Here is a 16876-nt window from a genome sequence, read left to right on the forward strand (position 1 = left end):
TATATATATAAATCATTCATCTACTCCATTTCTTCTTCTTCCATTTCTCACGAAACCCTAGAAAATTCCACAACCCCTAATTTACAGAGCCTAGATTCCATCTCCACCGTAGAAATCTACCATCAATTTCGCCGATAAACCCCAATTCCCTGCCCTAACGCAGCTCATTTCCTACAAATTTCTCTTTCTAAACCCTAGATCTGATCGATCCACATTTCTGAATTTACCTCAATTAGAAAAAAATTGACTGATTGAGGTGGTTATCGTTGAAATTTGCACGTATGGTGGACATGGGAAGGGTTGAAACAGAGGCAATTGCCAAACCCTCCTCATCGTCCTCATCTTCATCATCATCTGCGGTGACCACATCAACATCGGTGACGGAGACGGTGAATGGCTCTCATGATTTTAAGATTAATGGGTATTCGTTGTCTAAAGGGATTGGGATTGGGAAGTACATCACTTCCGATACGTTTATGGTAGGTGGGTATACGTGGGCGATTTATTTCTATCCTGATGGGAAGAGTACTGAAGATAATTCAACGTATGTGTCGTTGTTTATTGCTCTAGCCAGCGAAGGGACGGATGTGAGGGCTCTTTTTGAGCTGACGCTGATTGATCAGAGTGGTAAGAGTAGGCATAAAGTGCATAGCCATTTTGGGAGAGCGTTGGAGAGTGGACCGTACACTCTTAAATACCGTGGAAGCATGTGGTGAGTTTCATGTACTATACCGTGCTTGTTGTGGGTTGGTTATGATTTTCCCTGACCCCATGATCCTTTCCCGTTGAGACTCGATTAATTGGTTAGTTTACTCCTTGTTTGGTGGTTAGGATTTCCCGACCTCAATCCTTTCTGATTAAGGAAGTAAGCAATACTTGCTCATATATAATATTCTTGTAAGAAGAAAAGATTAAGTAACAACGTGACATTCTCCTGTGCCATAATAATGGATAAGTTCCTCAATTTCTAGGAATAACACTTTTCTATGTTTAGATGACATTTCACTGCAGTGGACATGCTAAAATGTGATGTTGGCAGCTTTGGCTCAATCAAAATGTAGCTAGCAACAACAATAACACACCTCAATGTAATTAGACCTCACCCCTACCACCTTCCCGTGGTAGAAAAGCTGTTTCCAATAGATCCTCGGCTAAAAAATGTAGCTGACAAACTTAAAAATTAATTGTTAATGAATTGAAAATTTTATGGATATGATATTTTATTGATCAATTAGCGAATATGTACTATATATTAAAATATTAGATTTGGAGAATTAGTCACTCAATGTGAATTACATGTTAGAACAAACTTTAAAAACAACTACTAGTAATTACATAGATTGAGAACACCTATATAGATTGTGAAATACACAGCAAAGAGGTGCATACTTTTATCCACCATAGCCATGAACAACTGAAGACGAGCTAGACTAAATCTTCCTCTACTTAAGATTATGACAGTCTACGCCGTATGGGAATGCGTCTTAGGTTAACCCCGGAGAGGGGATCTAACCTTATATTTATAGGCTTAAAAGCCTTAACCTAGTGTACCTCCCCATTATGGGTTCATTGGTTTTCAACAGGCCTACACTATTGCAAGCCTACACATATGACAGGAAATGGATACGGACCCATATGAAATCCACACAAATACACAACCTGTCTCTTGTCCAACAATCATTAACATTCAACCCATTTTACTTAACCGTAATAAGTTAATGTTAAGTCCACTTTTAAAAAATAATCCTAACATTCTCCCACTTGGACAACATTAACCTATTATTACATTTTAGTTAAACGGGTTGAATGTTAGTAGTTGTTGGGCAAGAAATACCATGTTTTTGTGTGGATTCTATATGGGCCTGTATCCATTTCATGTCATATGTGTGGGCTGTCAATAGTGTAAGCCTGTTGAAAACTAGTGAGCTCGTAATGGACAACATTAACCTATTATTACATTTTAGTTAAACGGGTTGAATGTTAGTAGTTGTTGGGCAAGAAATACCATGTTTTTGTGTGGATTCTATTTGGGCCTGTATCCATTTCATGTCATATGTGTGGGCTGTCAATAGTGTAAGCCTGTTGAAAACTAGTGAACTCGTAATGGGGAGGCACACTAGGTTAAGGCTTTTAAGCCTATAAATATGAGGTTAGGTCCCCTCTTCGGGCTTAACCTAAGACGCATTCCCATTAAAGGCTCATTAGTCTTCAATAGTCCTACACTATTGCCAGCCCACACACGACATGAAAGGGATATAGGCCCATATGGAATCCACACAAATACACCGTCTGTGTCTTGTCCTACAACTACTAACATTCAACCCGTTTTACTAAAACGTAATAAATATTTAATATCAACTCCACATTTAATAAATAATTCTAATATTACAAACTTGTAATTTTTTTAAAATTGAATCACAATTTTAACTTCATTTTTGAACTTGGTTTACAAATTCTTACTTCACATGCTTTAGTTCAATGCAATATAGTCGGTTTCTTTTTTCTCATGGTTATTTCCTTACATTGCACATATGTTCTCTTATATTTTCCATCTGGTCTTTTTATTGGTTAAAGAAGCACCCTTTGATTGTGCTTTCTGCTTAAATCTCGACAAACCTTGACACATTTCTTAGGCATTTCTGGTTTGGCAACACATTTCTAAACAATCCATGTGTTTTACTGATCATATTCTTTCCCCACTGACTTTTTCCTTCCTTTTCAATTTTCCATTTTGATTATATGTGACACAAAGTTGAAGATTTTATGTATATGGTTGTATAATAAATAGAGACAAATATTATCATAGTAATGAAATGACCAAAATGTTAACTTTTTCCTGTGTGCTCAAAGTTAGACTCTTGAAGATTTTCTAGTACTGGCTAGTGACTGGCATCCTTCAAATATATGGGCTTGTGTTGTGATACACTTGTGCTTTTGTGACAACCAACTGTTTTAATCATGTCTTTATGTATAGATTTGCTGAACTTTTACTATAAGAAACTGCAGGCAGCATTATCCTTGCACGTCTCATTAGTCATCGTCTCCATAACCTTTACATACTTATATTCAGTCTTATTATTGTAACTTCTATTTTCATTACTCGACTTACGAAACGGCATACTGTTTGTGTTTCATATGAGCTTTTGAAGTCTGTTGAAGCTTGGTGGTGGTTTTCTTGTAGATTGAAATTCTTAGCTAGAATTATAGCATTTCAGTCTTCATACCAGAATATTCACTAGCAAGATTTGACTAGAAGTTTTTAATTCACATCTTCACTTCTCTAGCATTGTTTTGGAACACTCCTTTTATTCAACATGCAGTGTGTAATAATCTACATGACCGAATTTGGGTTCTGCAGGGGATATAAGCGATTCTATAAAAGAACTGCTTTAGAATCATCAGACTACCTGAAGGATGATTGCCTTCAAGTTCATTGCTGTGTTGGTGTAGTGAGGTCTCACACCGAAGGACCTAAAACTTACTCCATCCCTCTATCTCCATCAGATATTGGACTGCATTTTGGACAGCTCCTTGAAAGTGGGAAGGATACTGATGTGAATTTCGACGTTAATGGAGAGGTATTTGCTGCTCACAAATTGGTCCTTGCTGCAAGGTCACCTGTGTTCAGAGCACAACTTTTTGGTCCAATGAAGGATCAAAATACAGAGCATATAAAAGTAGAAGACATGGAAGCCCCAATTTTTAAGGTCAAAGGCTTGTACTACCTCCCACCCCTTTCCTGCCCTTATCTTTATTTGACTGCTTGTAGTGTACTATCATTAACACAATCTGTAAATTTTCAAGATACCACCTGCTGAATATAATAATCTGCCAAGCTATACTACTACAGAACTTCTCATCCGTCTTTTCTCTCAGTTGTCATTGCGTCTTCTATCACAGTGTGATCAGGCAATTTTTTCAATGCTCCATTTATTTGTTATTTTTCTGCCTCTTTCTTTTAGGCATTGATCTGATCCCTACTTTTAGGCATGATCAATGTTCTTAAAGGCTCACTCGAGGCTCTTTTAAGTCTTGAGGTTAGACACAACATAAGCTAGGCATTTTGCCTCCCTTTTGGTGCTGTTCCAGTGTAGGCACCGAGGCGCTGAAGGTGCACATCATTGCCTATTTACTATATATTGGCTTGGGTGATACATCAAATCTCAATAAATTATTATGGATGTATTTGTATGGTTAGGAGTAGGAGAGTATAAATACATAAAATTTATCTTTACATTTGATTTAGAAATTTAAGTTCGGTTTTGAACTTGATTTATAATTTTTTTTCACATATTGTAAGTGTAGTTTTTCTAATTCCTTTTTATATTATTGTTGTGTAAGTTTATATTTACTTTTTCCTGGCATTACATATTTATTTATTTATTTTTCTTCATTTCTTAAGAACCCGCTCTTGATTACATGCTTTAATTAACATGCATATCTTCGGCTGCGGGTTCCATTGTCAGAGAAAAAAAATATTGCATATCTGGCATAGTCATTGAAGCTGTTTAATTTTGTTATGATATCAACAACAAGCTAAGTCGCTGAAAGGATGCAGATAGAGAAGCCATACCTGGAGTTCATTTTTGCACTAAAACTTTTTTTTTTTGGTTGCAATTTTGATGTGACATTCTCTCTTTTCATTTAACATTGTGATTTAATTTTGTGTTATTTGCTTAATTCTCGTGTATGTTGATGACAGGCTCTTATTCATTTCATGTACTGGGACGTACTGCCGGACATGGAAGAACTCACAGGGTTGAACACAAAATGGGCATCAACCTTGATGTCTCAACATCTGCTTGCGGCAGCTGACTGTTATGGGTTAGATAGGCTCAGGTTGCTCTGTGAGGCTAACCTGTGTGAGGAAGTTGCTATTAATACTGTTGCAACCACTTTAGCCCTGGCTGAACAGCACCATTGTTTCCAGCTGAAATCTGTCTGTCTCAAATTTGTTGCCATGCCAGAAAATCTAAGAGGTGCTCCTTTATCTTCTAATCAACCTATGTTAAAAAAATGTTACATCAAAGTTGGGATTCAGTTCAATTATTTGGTTCAAGTACTTTAGTTTTTGTGGCAAGTTTACATTTATACTTTTCTCACCATGATCTACAAATAATCTCTTCTAAGTATAATTCTTAGAAGATTTAATTCCCCTTTTTAATTTTTTTTCTGTAATAGAGATGTGTTTCATGCGTGTTTAATCTCTCTTAAGTGAAATTTTAGTTCTAATCGCATTTTCAACAATTCTCTTTATGTGCTAAAAGTATTGTCCGTAAGTTGAACTTGGAAGGGGAGATGTCTGGCTACCGTTGCAGTCTATACTAAGTATGCCCTGAAATGAAACTCTATTGTTTGTCCTTGTTCTAAAGGGGTTCAGCTTTAGGCCCAACAAGGAAAAAAAAGGCGAAATAGGGCTTGCTACTCTACAGTTTGTTGTTGTCATTTGTCAACTGGGGGTCATGGAATTAACTTGATTGGTCAACCAAATAGGTCTTCAAGGCCATACTTACAATACTTTCTTTTAAGGTCCATCACCTGCCCTCTCCCTCCATTTTTTTGCTGCTGTTTACTAGAATTGGCTATGAGAGTTGTTTCTGATTGACCTTCATTCGCTTGTTTTGAATGTGTTGCTGCCCTCCTAAAAGTGATTTTGCTGCCAAAAACATTTTTTGGAAGTAAATTTACATGTGGGGGAATTTTTTACTGCTTCTTTAGAAAAATGTTGTTTCCATGCATATGGTTGAATTGAAGCATTGCAGAAACAAAAGTGAATTTTCATCTGGCTCATGCAAATGCCAGAGTTATGTTATTAATCGGTATTGATCATAGAATCCTTTTTATGCAGCTGTAATGCAAACTGATGGTTTTGACTATCTGAGAGAAAGTTGTCCTAATGTCCTCACAGAACTGTTGGAGTATGTTGCTAGGGTAAATGAACATTCTAGCATCACCAACAAGCTAGGGAATGGGCTTGTCCTTGACGGCGGTGATTTCAATGGTCGACGCGTGAAACAAAGATTGTAGTTGAAGTTGTAACTTCATGATGCAGGCTGTAGTTTGACATAGATGTAAATTTGGGTCTGTCAGTGTCATTGCTATAGTTGTAATCATCTATATATTATCTTGTTCCTAGTAAATGTTTATTTGTGTATGGTTCGTGCTACTTGAGGGTCTTGATAGACAGCTTCTAACTCTTTGTTCATAAGGTTCTCTTTTACTTCCTTCAGTTATTTATTTGTTATTTTGGCCCTTGATTTTTCAGCTGAACATGTAATTTATTTGCTTTATTTGGTGTATTGTCATTCCATATTTAATTAGGTCTGCATGAATTTTTTTGTATGTCATTTTCTTAGGTTTATTAAGTGGCTAAGAGATCTTAATTTCTCCAATTTTTTTTTGCCTTCGCTTAATTTTGAACCAAGCACCTCATAGTTTTACCCTAACTTTATTAATTCAGAACCTTGGTGCTCATCATTTCTTGTGCTTTCTCCTCTCTCTATCAACAGTTTCACTTCACTCCAATAGTTTTTTTTATCTCAATAAAAGAGAAAAAAAATAATTTTGCAGCAAAAACCCAAAGCTTTTTAATTATTATAAAAAAAAATCATTTAGTCTTTTCTTATGTTTTTCATTTCCTTTATTACAAAAAAGAAAAATAAAACAACACAAATTACATTTATTTTTGGTTGAGTTATAATGAAAGGAAATAAAATGTTGAACGTCTATCTAGATATAGAAAAATTGCAATCTATGGTACTTTTCGTATAGTTTTTGAATATCTAAAATTTATTTTAAATATCAAATTAACGTAATCTAATTTAGCTTTGAAAATTAGTCAAATTGATTCTCGAAAAACGCAACATAACAACCAAAAGAAAGGAGTATGTTCGAGCTTGTTCGTATTAATTTATTATACTTAAATAATTCTATAACACAAACATATCTAGCTGTGACATGATTGAACGTCTATCTATCTCACCACACTCCTTACTTCTATAAAGGCGGGCGAACAAAATAGATGAGAGCAATAACAAAAAAGTAGCAAAAGATCTTCTATTAATATATTCGGTTGTTTGATTAAAATTATTTTCTAAATTCTTTTAGAAAGTTTTTTATTATTTCAAGAAAAATTGATATAGTTAAAATAACTTTTAATCTATCTTAGGAAAAAAAATAAGTATTATATAAATTATATAAAAAATGAAGTATTTTCAAACAAATATCATACATATATATATAGGTTTTCAAGCAAATTGAGTCCAAATTCGGACGCAGCTAAAGTAGTCTCCCCTTTCAGCTGTACGACGCACTTCCACCTCCGGCGAAATCGAACTGTAAGTTCTCCTCTTTAGATATCTCTGTAACGAAAAAAAACCCTAATTCTTCCTCGTAATAGTTCTGAATTTCTGTTTTTAATGCCATGTTTTGTATTGCTACGCACCCTAAACAAATCCTCGACTTCGATTTTTCAAGTTCCTTTGTGGTTTTTGCTTGGCGTCTTATGGAATAGATTGTAATAGATTGCTTTTTAAGCTGTGATGATGTGTACTATGCTGGAAATAATCAAGTTTTGTTAATATTTAAGATTAGGAGAAATAAATAAGTCCGTGAAAGATGCTTTTTTTTTTCATTTTTGTTGTTATTTTCCAGAATTTGGGATTGTAGGAAGTGAAAATTTACAGTTGATTTCATTTCCTAATCAACCGAAACAAGTATTTGAATAACGTCCCCTTTATATGCAATTTAGTCTAAACAAATGGGATTTTGAGGTGTGTTATAGTTTGCTATTTTGAGTTTTAGTTTATAGGTTGGGGGCGAGGGTTTGGGGTGGTAAGGGGGTTAAGGGAGATGATGGGCGGAGAGTAGGGTCTTGGAGCATAAGGATGTTGATGAGGAAATCCATAGAGCTCTTGAGGATTCTCAAGAAGTGGAGGGTAACTTGTGTGTGATTTAATACCTGCATATCTCACCTCCAAACTCCTCACAGTATTATGAGCTTTTATAATATCTCACAGTTTTTTTTGAAGCAGATAGCTGACAAGGATTACAGAGAACACAGTGTGATACTCCTGAGAGATAAAAATGGTATTATTTTCTGATCCCTCTTTCTTAATGCTGTATGTTCCTCTTTATTACGCCTAATTTGCATATAATTGGTGTCTGCTTTCTTTTCTTCGATTGTTCTAGTGTAGAAAGTTTATTTACCTTATTTGATCAATTCTAATTTGAGTTTTTTTCTCATGAATTTATTTGGTCTATGTTCTAACTTGGTTTTTGCCCCTGGCCACTGTGTTTTCCAGTTGTTTTTCTCATACTTCAAGGATCTGGTGGGCAGGGAAGTGACTGTCGAACTGAAGAACGATTTGGCTATTCGAGGAACACTACATTCAGTTGATCAGTATCTCAACATTAAGCTTGAAAACACGAGGGTTGTTGATGAGGACAAGTATCCCCACATGGTAATTCCTCATTCTTTCTCTTGTATCTTTGTTCTTCGTGATTTCTGTTGTTGATTTTATCTATGAAAATATGGTTTATTGCCTATATTTAGTTTCGAGATGCATTACATCTTGCCTCTCTTTCACCTTCTCTTTTTGTGTGTATGCGATCTGTTGAAAACCTCTGTTTTTGGTTCTTCCTTTCTCAATTCAAGAATTCTTGAATTAGTTGTTTATGCTTTTGTGGTATGCAATAAAACAAGTGGATATTTTCTCTTCCATAGTACTCCGAGTTGTGAATAGTTTTGCTGGAGACTACTAATGTTGATTGTATATGTGAATCGAGAAGGTTAATTTGATGTATTAACTTCTCTGTGTGTATATGATTCTGGCAACTAATGCTCACTGTGATATGGGATCCTTAGTCTATATGGGGATGGGGTTTTCCTATCACTACGACTATGATTATCTACGGCTTTCACCTAGAGATGTTTAAGCTCAGTGTTCTTTCATAGTTGTTGTTAACTATGCTATGATCTATTCACCTTTCTGTTGAATGAAGTACTAATGTTATGTAAGGAGGTCTACCTTTACAGTCTTTGATCCTTTGGAAACTGATAATTTGTTTATTACAAGGCTAAGAAGTTGTCAGTTTGGGAATTAAATATCACTGTAGCGGTGCATTGCTGCAGAGAATCTACAGCTAACCTTAAATAACAGATTATTAGCATGTCCTCACCTGATAGTTGCTCATAAGTTGAGACCTTGTGCTGAATCTTTGCTCTAATGCATATGGTAGAATGAAATATTATGGCCTGTGATAGCATGCGTGGAGGAATAACTCCAATAAAAATACTTGGATGAAGCTTTGGAAGTCTTAGAAGGCCCATGACAAGATCTCAAATAAGAAACTTCAAAACAAGCTCATTGATTTTAATTGCAAAGACGAAGTGCCTAGTATTGGAAGCAGAGCTCAAGCCAAGGAGAATCTTTTNCCCTTTTCATAAGGTTGTCCTGGGTCAGAACTGCTTGACTTGCAACTAGCCAAGAAAAACAGGCCACTTTATGAGGTATCTTCCCTTTCCAGATCATCTTCCATGGCCACCATTCCTTGGTTTCTGTTGAGATATTCAGCATCTTGTAGGCTGCTTTCACTCTGAACTTGCCACCTTTGTCCAAACTCCATAATAGTTTGTCTTCCTCAAAATTGAGACTCTTAGCTTGTTCCAAGGTATTGTAGAACTGAATCATTCTCTCCACTTCCCAGTCATTTAGGAGTCTTCTGAAGGATAGATTCCAACCTTGTGCATTTGTGACCTCTGAGATAGTAGCTAACTTCTGTTGATTGAGATTGTAAATGTCTGGAAACTGTTGCCTCAGAGGTGTTTGCCCCACCCATATATCATTCCAAAACATGGTCTTTCTGCCATTACCCACTTTGATCACAGAATTACCCCACATTTTTGGCCACTGATTTCTGATAGTCCTCCATAGTCCCCTTTCATAAGGAGTTTTAACTGCCTGAGTAGTCCATGGTCCTTCCCTACCATGTCTTGCAATGATGATTTTCTTCCATAGGCCCTGCTCATCTACTGCCAGTCTCCATAGCCATTTTAACAGAAGGCTCTTGTTTTGTGCTTTCAGATTATTAATTCCTAAACCTCCCTCTTTTTTGGATGTTATGACAACCTCCCACTTAACCAAATGGTACTTTTTCTCCCCTTCACCATTACCTTGCCAAAGAAAGTTTCTCCTGATAGCATCCAACTTTTTGATTATCTTCCCATGAATGGGGAAAAGGGACATCATGTAAGTTAGCATGGCATCAAGAACACTATTGATCAGTGTGACTCTGCCACCCAAAGATAAATATTGACTTCTCCAGTTAACTAGCTTCTTTTCACACCTTTCCACCACAGAGTTCCATATGTTCATGGACTTACTCTTAGCTCCCAATGGCATTCCAAGATAGGTGGTGGGAAGCTCTCCTATCTTACCACCTAAAATGTTTGCCAAAGTACTGATTTCTGGAACTTCATTCACAGGATAGACAAAACTCTTTTCCCAATTTATATGAAGTCCAGAAACTGCTTCAAATAGGATGAAGATAACCCTTAGGTGTTTTAGTTGTTCCTTCTCTGCTTCACAAAAAACCAAGGTGTCGTCAGCATATTGTAAATGGGAAATAGACACTCCCAGGGAGTTTCCTTCATTCACAGTGAAACCCCTGGTTCTGTTATTCACCTGAGCACTCTTCAGCATGTCACTTAAGCCTTCCATGGCCAAAATGAAAAGAAAAGGAGACAGGGGGTCTCCTTGTCTCAACACTCTCTCAGAGGAGAAGAAGCCAGTTGGAGAGCCATTTATCAAAACTGAAAACTTCACTGTAGTTATGCAGAACCTCATCCATTTTATCCATGTGTTGCCAAACCCCATCCTCCTTAATGTTCTCCACATATGTTCCCAATTCAAATGATCATAAGCTTTTTCTATGTCTAGCTTGCATAGAATTCCTTTAGCTTTGGATCTGTATCTCATGTCCACACATTCATTAGCCACCAATATTGCATCCATAATTTGCCTGCCCTTTATGAATGCCATTTGTTGTTCATCCACTAGTTTTGACATAACTTTCTTGAGTCTCTCTGTTAAAATCTTTGATATGATTTTGTAGATACTCCCAATCAAGCTAATTGGCCTAAAATCTTTCAATTTAGATGCTCCAAACTTCTTGGGGATCAAGGCTATGAAAGTGTTATTGAAACTTTTTTCAAAGTAGCCCTGGTCGTGAAAATTCTGGATGGCAGCTACCACTTCTTGTTTTATCTCTTCCCAGCACTGTTTGAAAAAGGCCATTGTGAAACCATCAGGGCCTGGTGCCTTATCCCCTGCACATGAGAACACACAGTTTTTAATTTCCTGCTCTTCAAATTGGGCTTGCAGAGCTGCATTATCTTCTTCATCTATCCTGGCTTGAACTCTGGGGTTGAACTGAGGTCTCCAGAATTCTGTCTCATTTTAAAGTTTTTGGAAGAAGGTTGTAACTTCATCTCTGATCTCAGCTGGTTCAGTCACACTGGACCCATTTATGATCAGTTTATCAATGTTGNGTGATATGGGATCCTTAGTCTATATGGGGATGGGGTTTTCCTATCACTACGACTATGATTATCTACGGCTTTCACCTAGAGATGTTTAAGCTCAGTGTTCTTTCATAGTTGTTGTTAACTATGCTATGATCTATTCACCTTTCTGTTGAATGAAGTACTAATGTTATGTAAGGAGGTCTGCCTTTACAGTCTTTGATCCTTTGGAAACTGATAATTTGTTTATTACAAGGCTAAGAAGGTGTCAGTTTGGGAATTAAATATCACTGTAGCGGTGCATTGCTGCAGAGAATCTACAGCTAACCTTAAATAGCAGATTATTAGCATGTCCTCACCTGATAGTTGCTCATAAGTTGAGACCTTGTGCTGAATCTTTGCTCTAATGCATATGGTAGAATGAAATATGATGGCCTGTGATAGCATGCGTGGAGGAGTAACTCCAATAAAAATACTTGGATGAAGCTTTGGAAGTCTTAGAAGGCCCATGACAAGATCTCAAATAAGAAACTTCAAAACAAGCTCATTGATTTTAACTGCAAAGACGAAGTGCCTAGTATTGGAAGCAGAGCTCAAGCCAAGGAGAATCTTTTGTCTATAGTGTTATAGCTATTTCATTGGCTGAATTGAGGTCCAAGATGAGGTAGGATATGGTGGTCAAGAATCAGCAGTTTAAGGAGGTCCATATCATTTTAATTTTCGATCAATTTAGCCACCTAAATTGTGCCAAACTTGCATCCCATGAATCTCCCACTTAGCCACATTTTAGCCTAAATGGCCCAATTAGGCGTGCAAATTGATAGGAGAGTTGCTGCCCAAGTTGCTTGCAAGTTGTCTTCGAGATTCCAAGAGTTTCCTTAATTTTAGGCACTAATTAAGGGAGCCTAGCACATGTTCCCTAATTTAGCCTAAATGGCCCAATTAGGCGTGCAAATTGATAGGAGAGTTGCTGCTCAAGTTGCTTGCAATTTGTCTTCAAGATTCTAAGAGTTTCCTAAATTTTAGGCACTAATTAAGGGAGCCTAGCATGGTTCCCTTGATTTTAGGAATTACCTAAACCTTCATATTTTATCTTAGTGGAATAATAACTAGGATAAAATATGAAATGTTTGACTAATCCTTAAAAATAGGGTAACCATGTGCTAGGCTGCCTTAATTACTTAGTACCTAAAATTAAAGAACATCTTGAAGATAACTTGCAAGCAACTTACGCAACAACTCTCCTATTAATTTGTACACCTATTTGATCCTTCTTGGATAGCAAGGAAGCTCATTTTAAGGGCTAAAATGTGCCCCAAGTGGGAGCTTTGCTAGGTGCAAGTTTGGCACAATTCAAGTGCCTAAATTGGTCCAAAGGTGCACTGGTTTGGACCTCCCTCAAAGGCATGTTCTTCATCTTTGACCTCAATTTGGCCCACAAAAATAGCTAGAACTCTTGCGCAAAAGACCCTCCTTGGCTTGAACTCTTCTCCCAAAACTAGACACTTCTTTCTTTGCAATTGAAGCCCAATTAGCTTCGTTTTGAAGTTTCTTATTTGAGATCTTGTCATAGGCCTTCTAAGAGCTTCATCAAAGTTCTTTATTGTATTTATGCTTCCGTGGCTCCTATCAGCCTTCCTCTAGATACACTACCACATGTTTTTATGGAACTCTTTGATGAAATTCTTTTGTTGTTTCAACAGATTGAATTTGTTGTGTAGTTGCTGCCTTTGTGGTTTCACCACTTTGAACCAAAACTTGTGTGATTGTGTTAGTTTCCAGCATGTCACAATTCCAGTCTTATTGTCTAGGCCTTCGTTTGTATCTGGTTTTCTAGAAGTACGAATTATAAATGGAGTTACAATCTCTGTCAGCCCTTATATTTTTACTAGATTCACAAATTGGAACGAGAAGCGACAATAGTTGTAAGACCCTAAATTATAAATGTCTAGACGATTTCAGAGAACGCAACTAGGCTTTGGCTGTTTAAGCCTCCCTCGCCCTAGCCAAGCAACGCCAATGGTGAACTTCATATTCCCCCTTTCACCTTTCTGCTCTCGTCCCGCTAAGTTGGATTCCCTCTCCTTTTCTCCTCGTGCATCGTTTTTCCTTTTCAGTCACTCACCAGCTCACCCGCTTCTGATTTAAGAAAACAGAAGTTCCCCTGTTCCTTGTGGGATGGGGTGGTACTCACCCATTTCCTTGTAGAGTAGGGAAAAGAGATCTAGCAAGAGCTTTCACAAGATTAATTTTAAAGATTTGAATTTACAAACATTAAATGAAAGATGATGTATCATAAGAAAATGATGGTTTCTTTCCGTTCCTTGTATTTTATATGAGAAGTTATATAGACATCAACCATTCCCTATACACACTATCCCTATTCTTTTAAATATCCGTTATTTCAGTATCAACATTCTTGCATTGATCAGGTTTTCTGAAAGTGTGCAAGAGTATGAATGATATTGAAACTATATTCCAAAGTAGATTCTACTAGTAAGTAGCAGCCTGTAGTTATTGACCTAATAAATCCGACCTGACAGCATAAAATTTACCTTTATGCAACTAGTGATATGTGTGTTGACTATGTACCAAAAGAAAGATGTGTTGACTGCTGTATTACGATGTACATCTACACTTACGACTTACGAGCCTATGAAAATGAAAATGGAAGCTGAGAAAAGGAGTGAGAAACATGATGTAGTATGTTCCCCTTATCTTTTCCTCCCCCACTGTCATCACCCCTTCTGTTTCCCCCTCTATTATTTATGAATATTAGTACTTCTCTGATCTGAATGCTAATAGATATGTCCTATGTTTCTTTGATGGCAATAGAGGTCGGTGAGGAACTGCTTCATCAGAGGATCGGTGGTGAGATACGTGCAGTTACCTCCAGATGGAGTTGACATAGAACTGCTTCATGATGCTACGAGGAGAGAAGCTCGGGGTGGCTGAATTCTAGAGTTTGAAATTGGTCTATTCACATTTCAGCGGATAAGTCAGCAGCAGTATACTGATTTTTCTTTACCAGATGCAATTTGCGTGTAGTGGTTTTCTTCATCATCTTAAAATTTAGTATGCAGATGTTATGAATATTGCAATGCGTGATGTGAAAACTGTTGATATGAATATTGTCCCCAAGACATTTCTGTCTTTTGACAAAATTAAGAATGTTAAAACTGAATTCAGTGTCCACCAGACCCTTCCAAATTACTTATAAGGTTTGCTATTGTCTATTACATCTTTTCCATTGTATTCACTCTAATTACTGCAGGATTGACATAATACGAAAAATCGTAATGTGAAAGGAATTAGTAAGTAGTACCACAAAATTGTTATCTCGTATTTAGTTCTTACACACTACGTAAGAATTAGAATTATATTTTGGTAAGAGAAATACCATTCATGGAATTTGTTTTTTCTACGTTTACTAGGCAAGTCATTTTTCTGATCTTTAAAGAGCTTGTTTTCTTAAAGATGATATTTTAATTATTTTGACCAACTAAACAAGAATTCAGGATTTTCTCAATTTTTTATGTGTATCAGTCCATGAATTTTTGAAATATGATTTACTGGGTAATTTTTTACCCCAATTTTCTTGGGACCATCTGTAATTATCTAGTGACGATATCCATAGCCTTCATAGGATCTACGCCACTTTGTTTAGCTTTTAGAGGTCACATAGCATGAATTTAGATTTTTTTAATTTTTCATATGTGTTAGTTTATAATTTTTTGGAAATGTGAATGGCCGTATATCTTTGACCCCAATTTTTTTTGAAACATTCGTGATAATCTAGTGAACGATAACAAAATCTGTACATGATCCACACCACTTCTTTTAGCATTTATAGATCACAAAATAGGAATTAAGAATTTTCTCTATTTTTTCGTGTGTATTAGTCCATATATTTTTGGAAATATTATCGTTCAGATCTTCTCAACTCAAAATTTTATGGAATCATCCATTATGATCTAGTGAACGATAACCAAAACTTCTACCCGATCCACACTACTTTTTTCAATGTTTAAGAGTCGCAAAATTTGAATTCATAATTTTCTCAGTTTTTCATGTGTATTATTTCTTAAGCAATACTTTTATATCAGAGATTTTAACCGAATCAGATAGAAACCTTGCTTGAATTTTGATTTCATCTAGTTTCTTTTCTTGCATATGTAGGTCTATACAACTATGAATTTATTATTTTACCTGCAAGACTTTCTTATAGTATTCAAAAACATTCTCTCTACCTTCATAAGGTAGGAATAAGGCTGTGTACATCATTCCCCAAATTCCACTTATGAGTTCACACCGGATATGTTGTTGTAAACAAGATTTACAATACGGAAGTTCATCAATATTTGGCTACATAGTTATTCTGATGGCAGATTAGACTTAACTGGAAATTGCAACTGACAGGTATCTTTGCACTCACTAGTCACTTGCCATGCTTGCTAAGCCAGTCCAACATATTCCAGTGGGCTTCTTCAACATGATGCACAACCTCTCTGTCTTCAACATTGTAAATCACTGTCCACCCATGCTTAACACTAGGAAATATTTTGACAAAGCTGTGCACCAATATTTTTACTGAAGGCAAGAAAACAAAGTAAAGGGTAAGTCTAAAATCTTGTAAGACACAATGATACATCAAACTAGTTACTTACTTATTGAGGTATATTCCCTGAATATAAACAGGACGTATTATTTCAAGCCTGTTTGGACTGACGTTTGGCTTCTAAGCCAAAAGTCATAAGTTAGAAATCCCAACTTTTGACTTATTTTATTATTTTTAACTTAAAAGCAAGTGCTGAAAAGCTATTTTGACTTTAAAATACTTAAAATAAATCCAAACATGCTCAAAATCTCCTCAAACTGCTTAATACGGAGATTGTTTATCTATCTCAGTGGCTAAACTAGCTATTGGTGCCTTTACCTCTACCAGTAGTATGTATCATCAGTTGGTGAGGAGAAAAAAAGGCGCACGAACAGAAAAAAAATTAACATAAAAAATAGTAGGAGTAATTATTAACAATATAATATATCATCAAGTAACGTTTTTGTATTTGTACATTAACATAAATGAATAATTTAATTTTTAGAGTCTATAAAAGAATAACTTCTTTCTTTTTTTTAAAGGGCAAAGAGTCAAATATGCTCCTAAGCTATTCGAAAAGATCTAGATATACCCTATGTTTAAAGTTTGGCTCACTCATGCCCTCGCCGTCCAACTTTTCGTCTAAATATGCCCTTATGAGCATTGGTTGGCCTGCTGGACATATCCAACTCATTTTTCATTTCTTTAAATGCCACATGGAATTGCCATGTCATTTTGGCTTTACCACATGCCAT

General features: G+C 36.2%; 2 protein-coding genes across 3 annotated transcripts; both read left to right on the forward strand.

The window, feature by feature from the left end:
* LOC125871065 (BTB/POZ and MATH domain-containing protein 2-like) lies at positions 1-6320 on the forward strand. The gene is made up of 4 exons (XM_049551653.1): positions 1-712; positions 3359-3707; positions 4703-4979; positions 5849-6320. Exons 1-4 carry the CDS (start codon positions 282-284, stop codon positions 6025-6027), a joined length of 1236 nt encoding a protein of 411 aa, XP_049407610.1. The 5' UTR covers positions 1-281; the 3' UTR covers positions 6028-6320.
* An 890-nt stretch (positions 6321-7210) lies between these two features.
* On the forward strand, positions 7211-14703 carry LOC125871090 (sm-like protein LSM2). Of its 2 annotated transcripts, none has more exons than XM_049551685.1 (4): positions 7211-7337; positions 8034-8088; positions 8304-8462; positions 14360-14703. In XM_049551685.1, the coding sequence occupies exons 2-4, from the start codon at positions 8086-8088 to the stop codon at positions 14477-14479; spliced, it is 282 nt and encodes a 93-aa protein (XP_049407642.1). In that variant the 5' UTR covers positions 7211-7337; positions 8034-8085; the 3' UTR covers positions 14480-14703. The 2 variants fall into 2 exon arrangements, with proteins under 2 accessions (XP_049407642.1, XP_049407644.1); XM_049551687.1 differs by having other exon boundaries at positions 7286-7337; positions 8019-8088.
* The last annotated feature ends 2173 nt before the right edge of the window (positions 14704-16876 follow it).

Source organism: Solanum stenotomum, chromosome 7 (assembly GCF_019186545.1).
Source record: "Solanum stenotomum isolate F172 chromosome 7, ASM1918654v1, whole genome shotgun sequence".
NCBI lineage: Eukaryota > Viridiplantae > Streptophyta > Magnoliopsida > Solanales > Solanaceae > Solanum > Solanum stenotomum.